Source organism: Poeciliopsis prolifica, unplaced genomic scaffold (genome assembly GCF_027474105.1).
Source record: "Poeciliopsis prolifica strain line A6 unplaced genomic scaffold, Auburn_PproV2 SCAFFOLD020, whole genome shotgun sequence".
Taxonomy (NCBI): Eukaryota; Metazoa; Chordata; class Actinopteri; order Cyprinodontiformes; family Poeciliidae; genus Poeciliopsis; species Poeciliopsis prolifica.
Window position 1 is genome coordinate 8,065,953 of NW_026562395.1, and position 23,457 is coordinate 8,089,409.

Below are 23,457 nucleotides of genomic sequence, written 5' to 3' on the forward strand. Positions count from 1 at the left end.
GAGATGATGACATGGTTTTGTGCAACAAAACCACCGTTTTATCAGGACAGATAAAACGGTCCAAATCTCTCCCAAAAATGCTTTGGTGATTGATGTCCTTAATGACAGAGTGTTTTGATCCAGTCAAAAGCTGTATTTTACTTCATAAAAAAATTACATATGTAAACAAAATCATCGTCATCAGCTACAATTATTTTCAGATTTACAGATGAAGACCAATGACTGTTGTAGTTTATTCTTCTTTCTCTTTCCAGGACAGCTAAAGCCCCACACCCTGCTGAATCATTCTCTCTCAGAGCTTTTCACAAAGTTTATATAGACGCTGTAAAATGTAAACTTTGTCTGAACTTGATCCCTATTGAAAATTTTAACTCTTTAATCCATTAAGTGAATTTCTTTAAACTGTTTTACATGGACGACCTGACTAGAACCAGTCAATAAGTATTTCTGTGACCTCTAAGCAAAAAAATTTTAACTTTCCCAGTTATTTGTTTAAAATGAACCTAAAAAACATTCATAAAGCTACTGAGTGATTGGCTGTTGAGTTTGTGCATGTTTTCTTCGGTTGGACTTTTGAGCTAAGCTCCTGTGTAATTAGTCTTGTTAGGGTGTTTTTCTACTAAGCCTCATACCATCAGCATTGAGTAGGTGGGGCTCTTTAATCGCATGGGGTGAGATAAGGATTCAGAAAGATTAAAGACATCAGTCAAGCAGACAACAGCTCAGAAATTGCAGTTTCTCTCAGTGGTCTGTAGTTACTCACGTATGAAGCAGATGAAAAACTCCTCCCGCCCCCAGCTGCTTTTTAAAAAAAAAAATTTCTCACAGGTTTCAGTTGACTGAGGTTAGATCTGAGAATAACAACTAGACATGTTATCCTACCTGAAGGCTGTGTGGTACTCTGATGGTCACAAAGTTATTTCGGTCTAAATGCGCCATCTGCTGAATCCCCACAATTTACTTAAAATTGGGGGAGTTGAACATTTTCAGAAATACAAACTGAAATGATTCAATGAGTTTTATTTTGAAACTCTTTCAATCAATTTTTTCTGTGCTGTTCAGAACTTCTGCAGGGCTGTTCCCTGTGTTTCACAGAGGGATCTGCTGCACAATGACTCAGTGCTGTTTAAGTTCAGGCTCACATGATGCTGCTGACCAAGCAAGCAGCAACAGTGCAGATGTTTCCTCTGCTGTTTGCAACCCCAGCTCTGCTAAAACTACCAAAAGATCATTTTTTACTAGACTCATTATGCATCTTAAAACATCATCGCTGATATGCTTGCAATTTCAAAAAGTGAGTCTTTAGTTTTTGTGGAGTTAATGAAAAGGAAGCAATAAAAATATAAATCTTTAACAATTTTCAGAGAGCTTCTTTGTGTATTTGACCTGCAGAACAGGAAAAAAAGAATTAAACACTCTAAATAATTTATACTTTCTAAGTACAATCCAATCAAAGTAAAACATCATGTCAAAAGAATATAGTTTAACTAAACATGATTTGTGTGTCAACCACCAGTGTATCTTGAAAAGAAAGAAAACATCCTCATTTTTAACCACAAAATGAGACAAAAGACCATTTTAATATGATTTTGTATAATAGTCACACCTTTTAAAAAATAGCTAAGCATATGAAAAGGTGTGCAAAAACAATAAAAACAAAATCCCCTTCAAATTAGTAGTTAAATTTCATTTGTTGACAACACAACTGATTATGGAGCATTCAAAAATTGTTAAGAAGTTCAACTGTGTTGTCCATAGACAGCAGTAATAAAGGGTTCTCTACAGATATAGATCCAAATGTCTTAAGTTTCTGCCATGTGATTGGTTGATTTTTATGTTGTGGGTTACCATGGTAACCATAGGGAGGGTGTTTCATTTGCCATAGTGTAATTGTCTTCAGTAAGAGAGTTACTTTATAAAGAAATGTGCTTTGGGTTTAAAAACAGCTCACTTGAGCTTTGTTTTTAAACCCAGGCATTGTAGTATTTTATTTTAAAATTATATAAGCCTAAATGTTATAATAAATTATTTTGTTAATAATACACACACACACACAAAACATCTGAAGGGTAGCAGCAAATTTAGGAGTTCATCATTCTTTGAAATCGGAGATGAAAAATGAGAACGCTCTTTCTGATTTCTGTGTTTGTTATGACACAAAAGCAAAAAAACATCATTTTACTTGACTTACTTCTGCATGTTTTTTGCCTTACACCTTTTAGGGATATGATTTGTTCATATTTGCTCCATGTGTGTCTCTTTCAGCATGGGTGGGCTCCCTCTCCATGGGGATGATCTTCTTCTGCTCCCCCATCGTCAGCATCTTCACAGACATCTTCGGCTGCAGGATTACTGCAGTAGGTGGCGCTGCTGTCGCCCTGGCCGGCCTCCTGGCCAGCTCCTTTGTCAAGTAAGGAAGTTATGAAGTTTACATTGAGACGGTGATGTGGGGTTTTATTTTGGGGTGTGAGGGGCAGATTACAAATGAAAACTTTGCATAATTTTTGTTCTGCCTGACAGTTCTGCATTATTTTGTGTTGGTCTCGTTGAAATACATGGAGGGTTGTGATTTTAGCATGGTAAAATGTGCAACAGTTGTGTATAAATTGTTTTTTTAGGTAACTGGATATGTGATCAAAGTCACATATCCAGTTCTAATGGGTTGTACACACATTCTGCGCTTTATCTCTGTAAAATAAACATTGTTTGACGTTCTCTTAGCCGGCCTCTGCTGGTTTTCTAACCAAATGAAGTTAGGATGAACAAAAATAGGGAATAAAAGAATATTCCAGTTAATGTTTTCTCTTAACCTCACCTCAGTCTAAACAACTAAATTACCAATTATTAACTCCATTTGAAACCAGTTCATAAACTTTTGGATGTCCCTCTTTGTAGCTTGGTGTCTTTGCACTAACACTGTGCTGTAAATCATTTCCTAAGAAGTCATGCTCATCTGCACATGAGGCAACAAATCTGCAGCGTTATCAGTTTTAGGTGCACTGAATAAGTTATAAGACTGCTGAATTACTGCTTGTCAGGTGACTTTTTAAAGAGGCTTTCACAAAACCCTGGGTAGGCTGGCAGCCAACTTCTGCACAGGACAGTGCATAGGACAGGTAAGTCTACTAGTGCCAAGTTATTTTCAAAGGCCGGAACTCTGATCTTCTTACCCCAATCAGGATGAAAAGAATCCATTTGAAGTTCAGCCCTTGATATATCCTGACAGTAAAATCTGAAAAATGAATTATTTTTGTGTTATTTTTGCTCGACCTAATGTGTTTGGCAAAACGAGCTTCTGGATTAATCTAAGCCATGTATTATAACTAAAAGGCAGATACATTGAAATAAAGTTCAGTTTGGTCCTGTTTGATATACAACTGTTTTTATTTGGTGCTTATTCATTATGCATGGAAGGAATGCATGTAATGATTAGTAACCCTTTAGAAAATGCCCCAATATGACATAGACAAAAGAACTGGTCAGCAGGAACTAGTAATGAGATCCTGTCAGTGTCAAACTATTGCCTAGTTTCCACTAAGCGGAGCGGCATGGGTTGGTGCAGTGCGGTGTGGTTCGGTACGCTGTTTTAAATTCCATGTATTCAGGACAGCGTTTCCACCGCCAGTTGGACTCTCACTGGGACGGCCGGGTCAAACCCAAGGCATGTTTTTAGATACACCATGATAAGATAGGAGACAGCAGTTTCAGGGCTGACACACACTGCTTTCCTTTGAGTTGTCTTTTGTCTGTCTTACCCCACAGGAGCCTTGGTGTGATGTATTTCACGTATGGCATCGTGTTCGCCTGCGGCTGCTCCTTTGCCTATCAGCCCAGCCTGGTCATCTTAGGTCACTACTTTAAGAAGCGCCTGGGCCTGGTGAATGGCATTGTGACGGCTGGCAGCGGCATCTTCACCATCGCCTTGCCCTTCATTTTTTCACCGCTCCTGGAGAAAGTGGGCCTGCAAAACACTCTGCGTGTTTTCTGCGTTCTCATATTTGTACTGATACCAGCCGGCTTCACCTACAAGCCCCTGCTGCCAGCCAAACCAGCCGAGAGCCAAACAGGATTCCGTCTGAGTCGGATCTTCAACATGAACATCTGGAAGTCTGCAGGATACCGTATTTGGGCCTTTGGAATACCTGCTGCTCTTTATGGGTACTATGTACCATACGTCCATCTGGTAAGTTCTCTTGCCCTGTAGTGTTGATATCAATATCAGCCCAAATTTTCATATGCAGCCATTGTATTAACACAAAATAGTTAACACTTCAGTCAAGTGTATCTTCATCACTTCATGTATGCCTGCTGCCTTCTTTTTCTTAACGTGCTTGCGGTTGCTACTAGCTGTGTACACAGTGATTTGGGGAAATTATAGACAGTGATTTTACAGAAGAGCTAAAGATTTAATACATTTGAATGGGCTGTGTGATGCTGTAAGGGCTCTGGTGGGGCCGACTGCATATTGTCTGAAAAAACAAAAACAAATCATCATCCTCCTACTACTTCCTGTCTTGTCTTCTTTGTGATTTTTGCCAGTAGTGACATTTGGCTGATGATGACATCAGTTGTGTGATTTGAAAAAAATGTTTCTGTTGCAGTTTTGTGAAATATATCTATTTCCAAAGAGCTGAAAATAACCTCATGTAATGCACTTTTTTTATCTTTTAGCTGAAATGTTGAGCTTTATCATAATTTGCATTTTCCCAATAAGCAAATTTATTTTTGGAATTTCAATTTATCCAGTTTTCTGGTTAATGGAAACGCAAACCTTTATAAGAAGCCTTGTCTCCTGAAGTCTGTTTAGAGCCTTGAATTGTTCTGAAAGAGTATTTGATTGTTTGATGAATGGAATCAAACGTATTGTTTATCTCAGTCCTGTAATCTGCTGTTAGTCATAAGTGATTATTTCATCTCTGCTTGAAGTAGAAACATGCTGACTTGAAGTAAACAAACTTTCAGGAGGGCTGTGAAGGAGAAGAGCCTGGAGGTTCTGGAGAGCCTCAGGGGAGGGGGGTTCTGTTTATTTGGACACCAAGACTTTGCTATTCGAAGGAGATCAGCTGTGTTTTCACAACACTTCTCCAGTGTCAGCTACTCAGACTGGGTCGCCACGGGGGCGAAGCTGCGGCCTCAGCACCAACGCTGGCCTTGTAGCCGCAGCAGCCATTCATTCCCTGAACTCTCAGAAAGACCCACGGTCGCTCTGTCACCTTGAGAAGGAAAATCCCACCAGTCACATGGTACTTTGTTAGCTCCAGGAAAGAGAGGACTGCCAGGCATCTTCTGTGAGTAGTGTATGTAAGGGTGGGTCTGGTTGCTTTAAGTGTCAGGGTAGATTGTCTCTAAAAAGGGGAAGAATGAGCTAATCCTTTTGTTGCACAAATGATTTTACTGAACTAATGTAATGACTCACAGTGTCAAGTTGAGGTAGAAACCTGCAGTTATTAACCCTGAGACGCCTGGGAGACAAAAAAAAAGTTTGAAAGGGGAAGATGGTTGAGGGTCACCTGGGAAACCTAAAACAAACGATCACATCTGAGCTGATGCAGTTTCCCTGTGTCTGAAGAAAACAAGTTTTGGGTTAGCTCCTGCTCCCATGACCTTCCTGTACAGACGGTCTGGCAGAAGCTGCAGTTAAATTGTGGGATCAGGAAGAATAAATCCCCATCAAGTTTTTGAGCAGATACCTGAGCTTGACAACAGAACGCTACATGCTGTTTTTAATAGTATTTGGTGTCATTGTTGTTTCATTCTATGTTGACTTTCCTCAGGTTTCTCTTCCGTCAGACTAGACCTGTTGAGTCCATGACCAATAGTGCTCATGCTAACCGCTTCTATAATTTATAATACGGCTCCACATGAGGCCTACAAAACACTTTGAACTGCACTGCGAAATTCAAATCATATAAACAAAGAATGAGAGTTGAGAACTAAAACTTTTAAGTAATTTTTTTGGCACATTTTAGTAAAATTTTGCAGAAAAAATAATACAAATACTAGTGATGTGAAACACCTCACTGGCGCTGTTAGAGGGGGGATGTTAAATTCAAACATGCAAGGGGACAAAATTTGAAACATGGGTGACTTGCATGCCAAGCAAATACATTTTCATTTGAAATTCCATTCAGTTTAATCATTTAGTAGTCTAGCCCTCTGTTCTATGCTTTAGTTCATACTAAAGGGCTGAGCTAGCGCCAGCTGATATGGCTGAAAAATGTATCACAATATTAGTGCTTCATATGGTGAATATGAGTAATGATTGATTTGTTTCTTTATTTTACCTACTTGAAACAAAAACCAGAAGCAAAAAGGCTGAGTATAAATACTTTTTTGAACCTTTAAAAAGAAGTCAAACAACTATGAATAACTGTTAAATAAATAAGCATACTGGTCAATGTGCTGAAGGAGACATTAAGCAAACAAAATGTGCAAAGCAGCTTGTAAATGATGTGGATTGGGCATGTTTGACATAAGCTGCAGACAATGAGGGGGCGCAGAAGGAGAAAATAGCAGCAGCAGGAAAGTGATCAATGATTACCTGAGCTTTTGTAACTATGAAAGATCTGCATCATGTTCAAGTTTTAAAAAACAAACTCTAGAAATCACTGAACCTGCAGTCTGGGAGCCAGGGGCTGCATTGGGAACATTGGAGAATTAATTATTAACAGCTTTATGTGATAATTAATCGCATGACTGGAGGTAGAAGTAGTTGGAAGCTCACTATCTGACTCTGACATTAGCAAAAGAGAAGTTTCAGAATGAAAGACCAAAACCAAGAAACCGTCCATCCTGTTGGAATGTCGGACGAATCTGCTGTCTTTGTCTGATTCTTCCCTCTGGGCTTCAGTCTCAGAATAGTTTATGTATCATGAGTTACTCTGCTGATGCATGCAAAGTGTGCATAGACACACACACACACACACACACTCCCCCACTGAGCATCCCGTTAAGTCTGCAGCATGTAGCTGTCTCTGAGCAGAAAAGCTGCGAACACAGAGCATCTTGTTGTACTTTGATGGAGACAATAATGCAGCCAGAGGTCATCGCAGATGGATGTGAGACCTGCAGAGGCCTGCAGACAGATGGGCTCTTTGAGCAGGACTGCTGGTGCATGACTGGAGGTAGAGGTAGTTGGAAGCTCACTATCTGACTCTAAAACAGTACAGAGAACATGACTGCACAACTTTTCCTGCAACAGAAACATCAGCACTACTTGTGTATTATGGTCCAGCAGTGTGCAGTAGTGGACCTCAAGAGTCTACACACCAGATGACAGCATGAGGAATCACTTAAAAACCGGTTTCTTTTTTAATGTGACATTTATGTGTGATTGTGTGATGTAGGTGATGAAACAAATCTGGCTGAATAAAGGTAAAAGATGCAATGAACAGGTTCTGTATGTGTGCACACCCTCCAGTGCATACTTTGTTGAAGAATATTTTAGTTCTGTTTCAGCAGTTATTGTCTGCCAGCGCTCCAAGTCTTGACTTGCGTGTTCTTATTTGCAACATGTCTCCAAATCTGTCAGATTTCAAAGGCATCTTCTGTCTGCAGAACCCACAGATTTTTTTAAAATTATTATTTTTTATTCTAGCCTCAAAATTCCTAATCCTATTTTTTTTGTACCATTACTAGGCAATGACACACAGTGACAAATTTCACTGGGCGATGGCTTGTCCCAGAAATTTATCGCGATGAATGTCAATATTCTTGTTTTGCGATGATTTTCAAGTAATGTAGCGTAATGCGACAAAATGATAATGTCAAAAGTACTCACAGGTCCAAAAAAGTTCTGAGACTACAAAGAAATTACAGTTTTTTGTTTTTATTTTGCTGCTCAACAATAAAATAATCATCCAATAATTCTAATTAAAGAAGTGAATGAGTCAGGGTTTTTTTTTTTTTTTTTGTAAGCGAAGTTCAAATCATCATAGATCCAAAACTTAAAAAAGCTCACATTACTCAATGAAAGAGATTCAGTTTGCAAATTCTTTTGGGCTCAGATGAAAAAGAAAACCAAACCAAAATAGCATAAACGTTCAGACTGTTCTCAGCAGTAAGAACAGGATTCGGGTCATTCTCTGTTTAAAATGATTCCAGTATTAAGCAAGGTTTACTAAATTCAGTACAAGCAGATTTGGGTTCTCTAAAGTCTGTTTATCAGTATAAGTCAGTTAATTTCATATCACTTAATTTGATATGAAAGAGAAACTTTCAATATTAAGCACAACTTTGTGTTGTGCTTCATATTTTTCGTCGTAGAAAATTGTATTTTATCTGCATTATTTTTGCGCTGATTAAAAAAAAAAATCTCCATCTGTTCTGGCGGGCCACACAGAATTAGTCAATGGGTCGGAAATGACCCCTGGGCCACACTTTGAAGACCCCTGTTTTGATGCTCATTGAGTTTTTTGAATGTAAATATGTCGTTCTCATCTGTTCCAGATGAACCACGTGCAGGAGCGCTTTGGGCCAGAGGTAAACAAAGAGATCCTGCTGCTGTGCCTCGGCATCACGTCCTGCCTGGGCCGGTTCATCTGCGGCAGCGTGGCGGACTTTGTGAAGGGATCCAACAAAGTGTTCCTTCAGGTGAGGCCTCTGACAGAAGGTCTCATGATCACGAGCATGCAGTGCAAAATGATATTCAAAAAACATGTAGATTTGGGATAAAGCTGCTATGAATTGAAGATGGCAAGTTTGAGGCTATGCAAAATTCTTTTGCCCTGAACTTGTAAGTGTAAAACGATCTCCTGCTGCAGGTCCTTTCGTTCTTCGTCATCGGCGTCATGTCCATGATGATCCCGCTGTGCAAGATCTTTGGAGGGCTGATCGCCGTGTGCCTGGTGATGGGGCTTTTTGACGGCTGCTTCATCTGCATCATGGCGCCCATCGCCTTCGAGCTGGTTGGAGCCAAAGATGTCTCCCAAGCTATAGGCTTCCTGCTGGGCCTGATGTCCGTTCCCATGGTTGCAGGTCCCCCAATTGCAGGTAAATTGAGGACATGCTTTTTTCAGAGACAAGCTTAAAACAGAAATAAAGTGATTTATGATCTTTTGCTTATCTTTGAAGTAGTCACCCTGTTGATGCGGATGCACGTTCAACATCTTTGGTGTTATGTTGACGTCCCTCACTACTCTGGAAATAGATTGCTCCTCCCTGTCAGCCCAGTCAGAGAGAATTAGTGCAGCAATCTAATGCAGCTCAGTTACCAGGCTGCTCATAGAGCACTGAGATACTTGTCACTTATTTTTAGCACTGTTGCTCCAAATAATGTCTATTCCACCTCCGTTGTTGTAAACCTCAAGGCTGTCACAACGACAGTTACAGTGAAAAAGTAGTTCTATTCAAATTTTGTCTCGACTCAGATCATTAAACAAATTTTAATAACAGATCATAAAAATAATCAAAATTTTTAAAAAAAATGCAGTTATTCAAATCAACATGTGTAGAAGACTGATCAGTCCCTCCAGTGTTGCTATGTTTATTGTGATTTTTGCACCCTAAAATGACTGTTTTCTGGCACGTTATTCAAAAAGCTATAGTCAAAGTTATCAATTTTTAAGCTTATATTTGTTATAACATGGTCTAACAAAAAAAAGTTGACAAAAAAAAGTTGAATTTGTTGCTCATGACCTCCCCCCCAAAAAAACAGGATTTTAACCTAGTTTATAAATCACAATAACATTTAAGGTACCTTTTTGAAATAACACCTTTAATACAAATAAAATCGTGTCCTGAGGAGTTGTCAAAGTGAAAAAGAACAATTCCACACCAGTCATTCACATTAACATGAATTGTACACAAAGTATAAGTAAAGAAAAAGAATATATCAAAATGTTTTTTTCAAAAAAAGAAAAATGTTACAGTTTAACTTCACAGATGCTTATTTATAATTTGAACCTGGGTTCTGCACCTGAATCTTCTCTGCGGGACAAGAATGACAATTTCTATCTTCTATCTCCATCTTGAATTAGGTGTTGTAACTTATATTTTATAATAAAAATTGAAAAGGAGATTACATTTATAAAAATAATTAAACTTTCTGATTTAAAAATGTAATGGACTCCATTTTCTTCCCCCATTTTTTCTCTCATCTTCCCTCCAACTTTCTGAGGCTCCCCTATAGCGCCCCCTGGTGGCCAAAACTTTGAAAAACGCTGTTACGAACCACCTCTCCCTCCTGCAATACAAAGAGGTTCTTTTTGTATTTTCAATCTGTCTCCCAGATTTGATGGTTGGTGCAAAGAGAACAGCGCTGGATGTTCTCATCATTACTCTGGCAGTTCTGTTCAGAACCCTGAATGGTTCAGAAAGTCGTTTCATAATCCTGATATTGACAAAAGAGATGAGAATGTCAGTGAGGATTCCTAAAAGGAATTAATCTTTGAGGCTAAGTTTAAAGTTTTGGGAATTCTTTTGAGTGTTAAGAGATTCTTACTCTATGTAAAGACCTAAAAAATGTGTGTATATATATATATATATATATATATATATATATATATATATATATATATATATATATATATATAGTCTTTGATCTGTTATTTAAAAAAAAATATATATATATATATACAGAGAGAGAGAGAAATATCTTGCTGTTGGTAACAGTTACGCAAATTGTTGATTATTAGAATTGTAATAATATTATTTGTAGGATTTATTCTACAAATAATAAATCCTACAAAAAATAATTTTTTTGTATTATGACATAATACAAAAAGCTGACATTATTGAGACAGTGCAATATGTGACAGATTTGCTGCCATCCTTCCATCAGTGCAACCTCCTGTTTTGTTTTGCAGGGTTCCTGAGAGACAAACTGAAAAGCTATGACATGGCCTTCTACCTGGCAGGCATCCCCCCGATCATTGGGGGGATCCTGTTGTGTCTCATACCATGGGTGGAGGCCAGGAACAGGAGGAAGCAAAAGAAAGAGGGCCTGAGCAAGGAGCAAGACGTCAGACAGAAGATGATAGAGCTTGAGAAGGCTGAGGAAGATGCAAAGAACAAAATTGGAGATTCTGTCATTTAAGGCCTTTCCACTACCCGCTTCCCCCCAAACAAACTGAAAGAGACAATCATTGGGTCAGCCTGGGGTCAGTGCTGATCAGCAGTGTTATAATGCTGTTCTTTTATTTTGTTTTTTTAACCTTCAGTATGATGAAATTCCAAAGCAATGCAACATATCAAAGGTAAAGTGTTTGAACTAATTCCAAGATAGACGTGATCCTGATCTCTTTCCAGACAGTAAACCTCATTGTAATGCTGCTCTTTCAGTCCTCAGTGTCTTTGCCTGAATAAGGAAGTCTTGTCTTGCAGCTTAACCTGTAGCCATAGCTGGAGCTGGAGCCATATCACTCAACACAGGCATTTACAGGCTTAAACAAGTTTATGTTTAGCTTGCCTTTAGTTTGTTTTATGGATGAATCAGCTTCAAAGATTCCTTCTTAATAACAATTCTAGTTTCAATAAAGTTGGGTAAAACATAAAAAAACAGAATATGGGTTGAAATCTTTTCAACCCATATTCAATTGAATTCACTACAAACACAAGATATTTATTGATCAAACAGATGAACTTTGTTGTTTTTTGCAAATATTCATTTATTTGGAGTTTGATTTGTTCAACACATTCCAAAAAAAGTTGGGACAGTTTGAACAAAGCAGTGACACCTGCAGAATGTGGCTTGGTATTTTGTCTAGCTGGAACAAGCAGGGGCGTCCCTGAAAAAGACGTAGCTTGGATGGTATTACATGTTGCTCCAAAATGTAGCTCCCAGCATCAATGGTGCCTTTACAGAGGGATAACCCAAGTTATCCAGGGATTTGTTTCAATTCCCATACAGACATCTGAGGTTTTGTATCGGCTGACACAGATACAGAAAACCAGAACAGAACTCACTTAAACACAGACATAAATGAACACAATTACAAATTTGTTTGATAACGCTTCACCAGCACAGCACACTTACATACACCGGTTGCTTCACAAGTTCGGTCAACAGTAAAAACAATTTACATTTGTTCAGTCAGTGCAATAAATAAATAAAAAACTGAAACTGATTAAAAAAAAAACAAACAAAAGTAAATTACTTTAGTCAAACATTTAAAAATAAACTGCAACGAGCCTTCTTTCAAATGGTTCAGAAAGCGCAATTAGAAATTCTACATATAATGTAAGATAAATAATAAAGCATGACATCGCTTTAGCTTGGCATGGTAGAGTTTTACCTTGTAATGTAGCGACGAGCTACATTAAATAAGCAAATATTTGCAAAAACACCATAGTTAATCTGTTGAACATTAAATATCTTTGTTGTGAATTCAAGTGAATATTGATTGAAACAGATTTGCATATCGTTGTATTCTGTTACGTTTCACACAGCATCTCTGCAAAAACAGGGTCATTAATATCTAAAAGGAAATCTTGAAGGTTTGTGTTAATTCGTGATTGAATCTGTGAGGACACTCAATCATTTCTAGGTAAGCTGCTCTTGAAATTTCTGTTTCCATTTCAGACTGACACACAGGTGATGGTGGTTTTAACAGCACAAACCACAGAGTATTTATTGCCTATTGTCCCCTTTAGTTTCCATTTCAGAGATGAAGTTATGAGGTTTTTTTTAAAGTATATTTTTAACAGATGTAAACAAAGCAGGAAACAGGAGCAGGCTGTTTGCCAAACGCTACGTAACCAGAACTTAACTAACTCAGGAATTTTCACAGTGTTAAATGTGAGCGATTAAGACATTTTTTGCTTCCTAAATGTTGAACTATTCCTTTATCAATGCTACATCTTGCTTCTCTGTTATGAATTGAATAGTGATTCATCTTTCTCTACATGCCTTATATAACCTAATGTATCAATTATTGTTTTTTTGTTTGTTTTTTTGCTGTGATTTAGGCAAAACTTCAAAACTCAAAACCACCTTACTAAAGTTATCATACTATTTCAACTTCTCCATGTCACACAGCAAACATGGCCTTCAACATATTTACTTGGGATTTTATGCATCAGACCAACACAAAAGCCTCCCCACAGCATTATGCAGCCACCACCATGTTCCACGGTGGGAGTGGAGCATTCAGGGTGAGGTGCACTGCACCTTCCAACATGTTTGCTGTGTCTCATTTGGCAAATTCCGAATGAGACTAAATGAGAATTCATATCTTATTATGTGATAACATTTTAAAAGCCTTGTGTCATTTTCTCTCCATCTTGCAATTACACGCTGCTTTGAGCTAGTCTGTTGCCACAAAATCCCAATAACTTACACGTAATAAAAAAACAAAACAAAACACAAAGTCCAGGTCATGGATTACCTGCATGGACTGACGATCAGATGTCGGACTGGATGAGTAGATGGTAAAAATGCTATTACTTATTCACCTCTAGTATCTTATTGTTTTAGATGCCCTCACTGATGAATGGACCTGGGATTTAAACATTAACTATATGACCATCAGAAGATCTAGACTCAGTTAATAAGTAACTTTGCATAAAGTCCAGTAACATATAAGAGAAAATATATCTTGTATTTATTTGTGTCTTGTTTTTGTTGGAATTGAATGCCATAATCAGTCAGCATTCACCTGCAGCCTTTACCTTGTTCGCTGAAGACCAAAGTGTGATGAAGTGAGTTTATCTGACAGAGTGTTTGTCCTGTTTGTCTGCTGACATGCCACTCTGTGAAGCCGACCTGCTGGTAGTGCCATGCCTCATGTCAAGTTTCCTGGAGCAACATGGCTGCCCTGCAGCAGAACAGGAAGTGAGTGAAGACAGAGATGAGTCTGAACTCCCCACAGCTGTGAAGCACTTCCTGCACAAAGCCAGAGAAACCTTTATTTAATACAATAAGTGAGAGAAGTTTATGGGTGTTTACTAACTAGACAAATATTTTGAATAAAACTGACTTTTCACTACATACATAATATTGCACCATTATCTGAATGGACCTTTTGCCTTAAATGCTGCAGCTTTTTGTCACCAAAGTTTAGAACTTTTATTATGCTGTTCATATCTTATTTTCACATTTTGTCTAGATGATTTTATATAAAAGCTTCAAAACACAATATGTACCATTCAAAAAGACATATTGCTATAAAGCGGCAAATTCTTAGAAGTGCTTTCTGTCTTTTAGAAGTCTACCTGTCATGCTGGGCTCTTATCAGCCACAATGCTTTAGGCATTTTATTGTCCGCCTGAATCCGCCATATGCAGAATATCTGCACATATGAATTTGGCTGTTCTTTACTGTCTCTGTCTGAGTTTTGTATATTTTTGTCTTAAATTCTTCTTTTTTTAATGTTCTGAACTGAAAATTCAAAATGTATCCCAACATGAGCACCAACAGTGCTGTGCTTGGGTTTTACTGTTAAACTACAATGGTAAGCACAGTCGCATCTCAGTTTTATAGAGTAAAAAAAGATTTTTATTATTTTCTTGACTTCTTGCTTTTTTTCTCTCACTTTGTATGGCATGAAAACACTGGGCTCAGAGCTCCATTCTTTTTCATCACAAACAGTCATATTCAGTGAATTAGAATATTATTAAAAATGTGTTTATTTAATTAACTCCATCCAACCAGTGAAACAGATTACATACGGTAACTTAATTTTATGTAGACTCTTGTTTTCAAGTCTTTATTTCTGTGAATGTTTCTGTGAGCTTTTCCTAAATGGTTCACATTTTACCACATGCATCCCCATGTAACACACACAACTCACATGATTGAGCAGATATTTATGTACTATATGTTTAAAATATGCAGTAAAGGCATTCTTATGTTTTATGTAATGTCACTCAACCTCTACCTTATTACAAAATGCCAACAACTTAAATTAAAGATACGGTGGATGGATGGTTCAATGGGGTGAATGCTTAACTATCAACTATATGTCGTTATCTATTTCATTTTTGTTATTAGTAGTATTATTTGAATTTCCTCATTTTAAAACCTGGTGAAAATATTTTTCTTTTTTTTTTTTCAACATATACATAATGTGTAAATTAATGTGTAAGAACCAAAGAGCTTAATTTGACAGCTAAAACATTATTTTCGACCCGTTTTGGATTGTTAAAAGAAAACAAGTTTTCTCCAGACACTAGATGTCGCCAATTTATTTAACAGCTTCCTTTAAGGCTCAGGTTCTTCCCGTCGCTCCGGATCATTTTGACGCGTCAGCTGAAACGCAGATGTATAACAAATGCAGATGCAGTACTCTGCTGCGAGTGCAGAATATAAAAGTTAACAACAACAACATAACATAAATAGATGTTGTTTTTTTTAAAGCTTCATCATGTGAATAATTGTACATGAGTGCGCTTTTGTTTTTGAACCAACCAAGACTTCACGGATTTCTAGAAAAAAAAAACAACTGTAAGATTTACAATAGATTTCAACTTGATATAGACAAACGTTACGTAAAAAAACAAAAAAGTTTTTTTTGTTCAAGTGGTTCTTCAATCACCACTTGAAGAACCTGGTAGATCTGTGATTTGATGGAATCACGAGTCCATTGAATGGTGCAAGTCCATTCAAATGTTTAAATATAAACGTAAAGGAATAAAAATGTCTGAAATTCATGAGTGACTTAACAAGCTACTTTAATACGTGTAGAAGATCACTATGTCTGTGCTGCTAAAATTGGATGAATTAAAGTCGCAATAAACAACGATGTTCCCCGCCTCACGATGAATAGACGATCTCTGCAGACCTCCAGCAGCAGTAGCCTGGCTGTTGACATTTGGAGGCTGCTTCAGCGGCGGCCAGCTGTCACTCTTCATTCTGCACCGTTTGTTTGGTATGAACCTGATAACTTTCATGTAGTAAAATTCAACCTAAATACAAGGTTGCGGTAGCTAAAGGAGGTCGTTTACACAGCTGAATTTTGGACAGCGTCGGTTGCGATACTGACAAATATCCAGGTATGTCTTCGTCCGCCGTGCACGAGAACGTCGCAAAAAAGAAGCACGTTCGTTTCGCTAGCATGGAAGAGGAGGACGACAACGACGAGCAGGAGGAGAACACGCTGTTTGACAAGCGGAAGGAGGCTGGTCGGGGGCTGAAGAGTGCACTGAAGTTGGCGAAGAGGACAATAAAGCAAGGAGGAGACAACCGGGTGAAAGTGGTCGGCGGAGGAAGCGGCGCGTGCGGCCGTTGGATGGTCACGCTCGCGCTGTGTGGGTCCTTCCTGGGCTTGGTAAATATTAGCACATTTTAATAAAACATGGACCAACTAAAGAAGGCTAGCTAATAGCTTAGTTGCTGTGGGGTTTAATTCATATAGTGCTTTCTGCAGGCCTCTTCTAGAATTATACAAACTGAAATACACCTTTCAGTGGAAGTTGTTTTTATATCTAGAATTGCTTTGTTCTGTTAGTCTGACAAATTTTCCACAACTTCCACCTCAGTCCACTGGCAAAATGTGTTTTCAATTGTAGCAAGACGGAACAAGCAGACCTCCAATTAGATGGCAGGAAGCAATGTGGAGGAATTGGGGTGAGTTGTTCCAGCCCGGAAGTTTTTCTAGAGAACTATGGAAGAAATTAATCATTAAATTGGTTCATTCATCTCAGGCTCATAGCCAATTTACACATCATGGAAAGAACAGAGCCACTGTGGATGACAGACAGACATTGTTTTTTTCTTTCAAAGTAAACTTATCGAGGTGGTCAAGGATTTTTGATGTCAGTTATGGACAAGTTTGAAAATATTTCACACACGCTTTCATGGTTTAAGTGACACTAGCTAACACTAACTGAAAACTGTATTGTTTTTAAGTGGTGAGAGTGATTTGTGCCACCATTTTATTCTAATTATATTTACATGGTCTCACTATAACCATGTGACATTTCCCATTTTTCAGGGAACCAAATCCATTGCTGCATTGGATAAAAAAAAAAAAAAAAAATCCTTCAGGACACTCATTTGTCTTGTCAGTCATGTTCTACCTGTTTGCTGAGTAAGAGGCTGCAGCTGAAGCCCTAACAGGAGTTTGTTTTGTTTACAATTTGTATTGTTTCTTCCCCACACACTTTGCAGTCTTTATTAGAGACCATCTTTCTTGCATGTTTGAAACCATAGAAATCTAAGTGTTACATTGTTACCGTACATTCCTAATAAGAGTTAGCTTTGTCCTGAGGGGAGTGTGCATCCTCTCAGTATTCACTTTTCCCACCATTTGTTTTACTCCAGCCTTATTTCAAAATGGATTAAATTCCAATTTTTTATTGAAGCACCACAGCAGTGGTGTCTGATATGGGTCCTGGAGGGCCGGTGTCCTGTGTGTTCTAGTTCTCTCCCTGGTTAACACCAGGATCAAATGATGGCTCATGAGAGGCCTAAGAAGAACACTGACATGGTGTAAAGGTTGTTACTGTTGGAGAACTAAAACATGCGCATGTCCCTACAGGACTGACTATTGTTACCTCTGCATTACACGCAACACTCCATCAAACAAACATTTTGGTTTCTGTCGACATCAGTTGACATGAATATTCACAAGATTTTCTCAGCACAACTCTGGCAATAATTTCAGCCTCAGATCTTGTTGGATATAGTCCTGCCTCTCGTTGATCAGTTCAGTTTGGTTTTTGCAGCTCGATTTGCAGAGATGCTCAAACAGATTCCAGTTTCTGTGAGCAGTCTGAGAGCCATAAAGTTGATTTATTGCAGAAATTATTGCTAACTAACAAACCCGTCGGGTGTTTTGCTCTTGATCATCCTCAGTTGATCAAGAGCAGTAACAATACTGTCAATTATTATATTCGTACATAAATACATGTATAAAGAGAAAGATATACATTGCAGTTAACATACATATTGGCTTATATGGGCTTCTTTTTTCAGTCTGAACTGTGTTCACTTGCTAATAAAACCCCCCACATTGCTGTTGGATGATATTCTGCGAGCTGTAATAAGTAAGTGTCGGGTTATCGGCCAACTGAGGGACACTGCAGGCCGAGTGCAGTAATGTCCTGCACAGACAGGATTTCCATAGTTGCAAAACCTGCTCTGCCACAGCTCCCAGCACCTCAGATTACAGAACACCATCAGCATGTATTCCAGTTGTCGGCCTGCTGTTGTTTTCTTAACGTCTTCACTTCAGCTTGCAGAAATGAAACATAACCAGCTCTTTGTTCCCCCTGCAGCACTGTGGTTAGCTCCAGGGAAGCTCATCCTTTACAAGAACCAGTTCAAAGTTCAGCTCACACTGATCATACTCAAAAATGTTCTTTTATATTCATGGATTATAACTTGTAAATTCTTATAGTAATATCAGCTCTCCCCCACAAATTCTTCTGTTTTTGTTGCTAGGAAGAAAAAGCTCAATTTGACTCGTAACATTTTAAAATATTTGTGAGCAAGTAAGCTCAAGAACATTGGTCTGGATTCCATGTTGGTATCATGTCAATCCTAATGACGTTCAGTCATGCATAGACTTTTTTCTTTTTTTTCACCAGGGAATGGGAATCTCGGTTGTTGGCCCAACGTTTGAGGAGCTGGCCGCCAATGTGCACAAGAACATCAGCAACATCTCCTACATTTTTGTGGGTCGCGCTGCTGGCTACATCGGCGGATCTCTCGTCGGAGGCATTCTGTTTGAATTGATGAACCATCACGTCCTGCTAGGTGACCCCTGACCTTGGTGTTTTTGTCTTGGTGGCTGCTGGTGCAGAGCTGGGTCAACACTCCCAGCTGCATGTATGGCGGGAGCTAACGGCTGACTCTGTGCTTGCAGGCGTCTCCATGCTGCTCACAGCGTTTGGGATGTTTGCCATTCCATTCTGTAAGCAGGCACTGTTCCTCGCTGGAATCATGTCTGTGGTTGGGATCTCTATGGGAGTCTTAGACACAGGTAAGGTATCAGTGGGCTTAAAGTTTTAGCACAATGTTTTGTGGTTCTATTGTGATAACAATAAAAGTGACGATAAAGACTACTTATTTCTTCTTTTTTTTTTAGTAATTGTTAAACTGACTGTTTTTTATTTCCATGTGTGAAACCACAAACAAATACTCACACGTAATGTTTATTTTAGGACACCGGTCATGTAAAGAACTGCATCTAATCATATTTTCAAATTTATTGGTATTTTTTTTTATACTTTCAATGGAAAAAAGGTGGAGAACGTAGTAAAAGTAATAATCCAGATGATACAATTATTTTCAAAACATAGCTTGGAATTTATCATGGGAACAATAAATCAAAACACTTATGATGAATGTATTATGTTAAATGATAAGTCATACAATAAATCCTCTCCCTTACTAATCAGTGTTAGCTGAAGAGTCAGAAATGAAACCTCAAAGGAGAACCAGATCCTGGCTCCAGTCAGGTTCAAACTGACTGGAGCCTGAGATACAGAGTATGCACACAAAAGAGACAGAACTGGACCAGGAACACATTCTGTTAGTAGCAACAGTATCTCTGTCAGTGACTCATTTAAAAGTGCAACATTATTCTAAAACATGTTCTGGTATGATTTCTTTCTGGATCCTCCCAGTCAGTGTGGCTTTGGACTGTTCTTGTACGGTCTACATTGGGCTGCTTGGGTCCTACCTTTTTTACTTTCTCGACAGCGACAGATTTTCTGCCCTAACAGGAGTTTGTTTAGTCTCTAAACAGAAATCAGATTCTGCACACAAAACTTCCGTCTTTAATGGACTCCTAAATTGCACTCTGCATAATTTACTTAGCTTTTTTTGTACAACTTAAAACTCCAAACTTACCTTCACATAACTGCACTAATGGGCCCTTCTTGTCAACAGCGTCATTCATTGTCTTTCCTTCCTTCAGGACACTCATTTGTCTTGTCAGTCATGTTCTACCTGTTAGCTGAGTAAGAGGCTGCAGCTGCAGAAACATTAGCCTAACGCTAACGCATGTCTGGCTGCTGCTGTGCTGTTTGCATCAACTTTGCATGGCTGTTCCTGCCATAATGTCCAGCGTAGAGCAACTCTTAACATTGACTGGTCATCTTTTCTCTATATTTAATGTCCATGTTGACCTTCTTGTATGTCTATTGAGGAAAATAATTTCACAAAATATGTTATTGCTCAGCGCTAAGAAATCTAGGTCTTTTAATTGATAGTCAGAAATGACTATCTCTAACTTCCTCTGCAAGAGGTCAGAAATCTTTCCAATCCCTTTTCATTTTGGCCTCATCTACAGCTGGAAATGTTTTCTGACCATTTGAAAAAGGACATTTTAGAAGAAAATTTATTTTCTCCTCAATTTTAGGTTCTGAATTTGAGAAAAACATCAAACTGTGCACATTAACATAAAGTCTAATTTCTGTATTTATTTAACGGCTGAACACATTGTGACTGCACAACATGGAAACATCTTTCGTTCAGTTTAACTCAGACTTCACTCCTGTTTTCACCATGTGATTAACCGCAGATGAATGAGTTAACAATTGTGTACCGGCTCAGTCAGCATTCCTGACCCAAAACGAACCAAACTTCCTGTTTTTAACCTGCTGAAGCATGTACACTGTTTACTTCTATATGTTTACATTTATATGATGGTTTGTAGTTGCTGGCTGCTATATACACTCTGAGGTTACAGATGATCATTCAGTTTGCAACATGATAAAACGTGATAAATAATAACATGGCTGCCCTCCTTAGCTGCATATTCTGGTAAAACGGGCTCGTCACATTGGATATTTTCTGGTTTTGGAAAGTCTTCAGTGTTTGCAGCTCCTGCTTCCTCTCGACTGCAGTGGACCTTCTGCCTTCTTTATGCACAGTGATCTGAGCAACAAAACTAAGTAAATGCTTCTCGGAGCTCAGGAAATGTTTAACATGCTGCATCTTATTGGTCCTGTTATTAGAAATAGGACTTCATCCTTCTGATGAGTTTGAGATGCGATTGCAGATCATCATGCCAGCCTGAGAGAAATGTTAGATCCAGGCAGTAGAATTCAGTCAAAGTGGTTTTATTTGTTGGTATGAGAGACTGGAGAACTTGAGGATGATTCTCATACCTGTTCCTGCTCTTTTGGGACAAAGTGACTCCTACTGACAATTTCACTTGGTTTGAGACTGATGCATTATGGTACCTTCCTATCCAGAGCCTCTTGCAGGAAGCTAAGCAGTCACCAGTAGAACTCATCATGGGATACTCTGTGCCTGTCATTGAGGGATGCACTGATATAAACATTTGGGGCCAATATCAGATATGAATATTGCTGTTATGGCCAAAAATTGATATTTCCCAATATTGTACACATTTTAATTCAATACCATTTTAGCACTGAGACGGCCACGCCACTGACTTCACTACTGCTTCAGTTAAATCCCCACAATTCTTTGCTGCATCACTATGACATGACTAAACAAATACCATGACCAATCTCCTCTCTCAAATGGCAACCAGTTTTATTCATCAGACTATCAGCTTGTACTGATGTTGGTGTCAATATCTTGGGCTATTGGCAGTAGGAGTTCTGACTACAACTCGTGGGTTCCCTCTTTTTTTGTGCTCTTGGGCAAGACACTTCACCCACGTGGCCTGCTGGTGTTGGTCAGAAGGGCCAAAGGTGTGATATAGAAGCCTGGCCCAGGGCAGCTGTGGCTACTACTCAGTAGCTTGCTGTCATCAACAGGGGAATATGTGCTTGAATGGGTGAATGATGGATTTTATTGTAGAGTCTTTGAGAGTGCTGAAAAGTGCTACATAAGTCTTAACTTTTCATTACATCATGTATCCCTATTGTTTTTAGAATTTTCAGTGATGTTTTTATGTTTTCTGTGTTTCAGGTGGGAATGTGCTCATCCTGAACACATGGGGGGAGCAGTCGGGCCCCCACATGCAGGCCCTCCACTTCAGCTTTGCAGCAGGGGCCTTCGCGTCCCCCATTATAGCCAAGTTGTTGTTTGGCCATGATGGAAATGGCAGCACTCTGGCCAAACCCACCAACCTGCCAAACACCTCGACAACTGTTGCTCACACCATGATCCAATACATCCACGCCAAGAGCAGCACCCTGAAGTCCATGTGGGCCTACATCGTAATCGGCTCCTTCCTCCTCTTCATCTCCTTCCTCTTCTTCGTCCTGTACTCCTGTGGTGGTGCGTCCCGGGAGAAACCACAGGCGGCTGCAGGGAAGCCCAAGATGGCCAAACACCATCTGGCTCTTGTCATCCTGCTTTTCTTCTTCTTCTTTGCTTATGTGGGCGCTGAGGTGGCGTATGGCTCCTTCATCTTCACATTTGCCAAGGACTATGCCAACATGCCTCAGGCTCAAGCAGCTGGCCTAAACTCCCTGTTCTGGGGGACCTTTGCGGCGACTCGTGGGGTGGCCATCTTCTTTGCAGCCTGCTTGTACCCTGGCACCATGATCCTCCTCTGCCTGCTGGGCACCATGGTTTCCACTCTTCTTCTCTGCTTTTTCACCAATCACAACGCGGTGCTGTGGGTGGGCACCAGCCTCTACGGGGCCTCCATGGCGACCACCTTCCCAAGTGGGATCTCGTGGCTGGAGCAGTACACCACGGTGACGGGCCGCACAGCAGCAGCCTTCGTGGTGGGGGCTGCCACAGGGGAGATGGTCCTCCCAGCTCTGGTGGGATTCCTCCTTGGGATTTTTCCCAAGCAGCCTCTGCTGATGTACCTGTCCCTCATCACCGCTGTCTTCACCACCATCCTGTTCCCCGTCATGTATAAAGTAGCCTCGGCGCCTGGCACTACAGGCAGGAAGCTCCGCGTTGGGGGGCGGATGGACGCTGAGAATGGCGAGGACCGTCAGGCCCTCCTGGACTCTGGAGCCGAGGAGGAGGAGGAAGAGCAGAATGAGGCAGATCAGTGGAACGATGCAGACTTTGAGGTCATCGAAATGGACGACACGTCGAGCGCTAATTCCCCCAGCAAGGGGTCGTCTCCTCCAGGTGATGGCGCTGCAACGAGCCCCTCTGCTGCATTAAACAGCCCTGCAGCAGACTCTCTCAGAGGCAAGCTGCAGCTGTCACTGGACAGACAGAAAAGAGACTGAATACTGTAGCGCCACCTGCTGATCCTGCACTGAACATTACATGAGCCATGCTTGTTCTCATTTCTGGCCCAGCATTTCCATAGAAACTGAACCTTCAGCTCAGTTAGAGCTGTTAACAGAGGCTTAGAGAGAGAGACTTCCTGCTCTGCTGGTGCCCTCTACAGGAGACTCCTACATCTAACAGCTCAGTGCCTTCCTGTGGACACGTCCCTGATCATCCAGCCAATCAGCTGCCAGACTCATAAAGTACATTTTGTTGCACTTGTATGAAAGGTTTTGCTTTTGTAATGCAGTGTTTTAAGGTGACTGTGAGTCACTTTGATGGTTAAATCTGAATTATTGAACAAGATAGCTTATGAATACGGAGTTTTTTATTTTATCAATCTCAAACCTCCACCCACTGCAATGTCAATTAAAAACAATCAGAAACACCTTCAATATGTTCAGTTTTTA

The 23,457-nt window shown here is 39.6% G+C and overlaps 2 protein-coding genes across 2 annotated transcripts in view; both read left to right on the forward strand.

Annotated features, from left to right (window-relative positions):
• slc16a10 (solute carrier family 16 member 10) overlaps positions 1-14,871 on the forward strand; it is a 31,796-nt gene extending 16,925 nt beyond the window's left edge. The window contains exons 2-6 of the mRNA XM_055044559.1: positions 2,266-2,410; positions 3,763-4,183; positions 8,449-8,592; positions 8,763-8,991; positions 10,806-14,871. Of these exons, the coding sequence (XP_054900534.1) occupies positions 2,266-2,410; positions 3,763-4,183; positions 8,449-8,592; positions 8,763-8,991; positions 10,806-11,035 (1,169 nt within the window). The 3' untranslated portion in view covers positions 11,036-14,871. The remainder of the gene's footprint in view (positions 1-2,265; positions 2,411-3,762; positions 4,184-8,448; positions 8,593-8,762; positions 8,992-10,805) is intronic.
• Positions 14,872-15,734: 863 nt separating this feature from the next.
• mfsd4b (major facilitator superfamily domain containing 4B) lies at positions 15,735-23,442 on the forward strand. The gene is made up of 4 exons (XM_055044556.1): positions 15,735-16,205; positions 18,469-18,637; positions 18,747-18,863; positions 21,773-23,442. Exons 1-4 carry the CDS (start codon positions 15,933-15,935, stop codon positions 23,002-23,004), a joined length of 1,791 nt encoding a protein of 596 aa, XP_054900531.1. The 5' UTR covers positions 15,735-15,932; the 3' UTR covers positions 23,005-23,442.
• Positions 23,443-23,457: the final 15 nt, after the last annotated feature.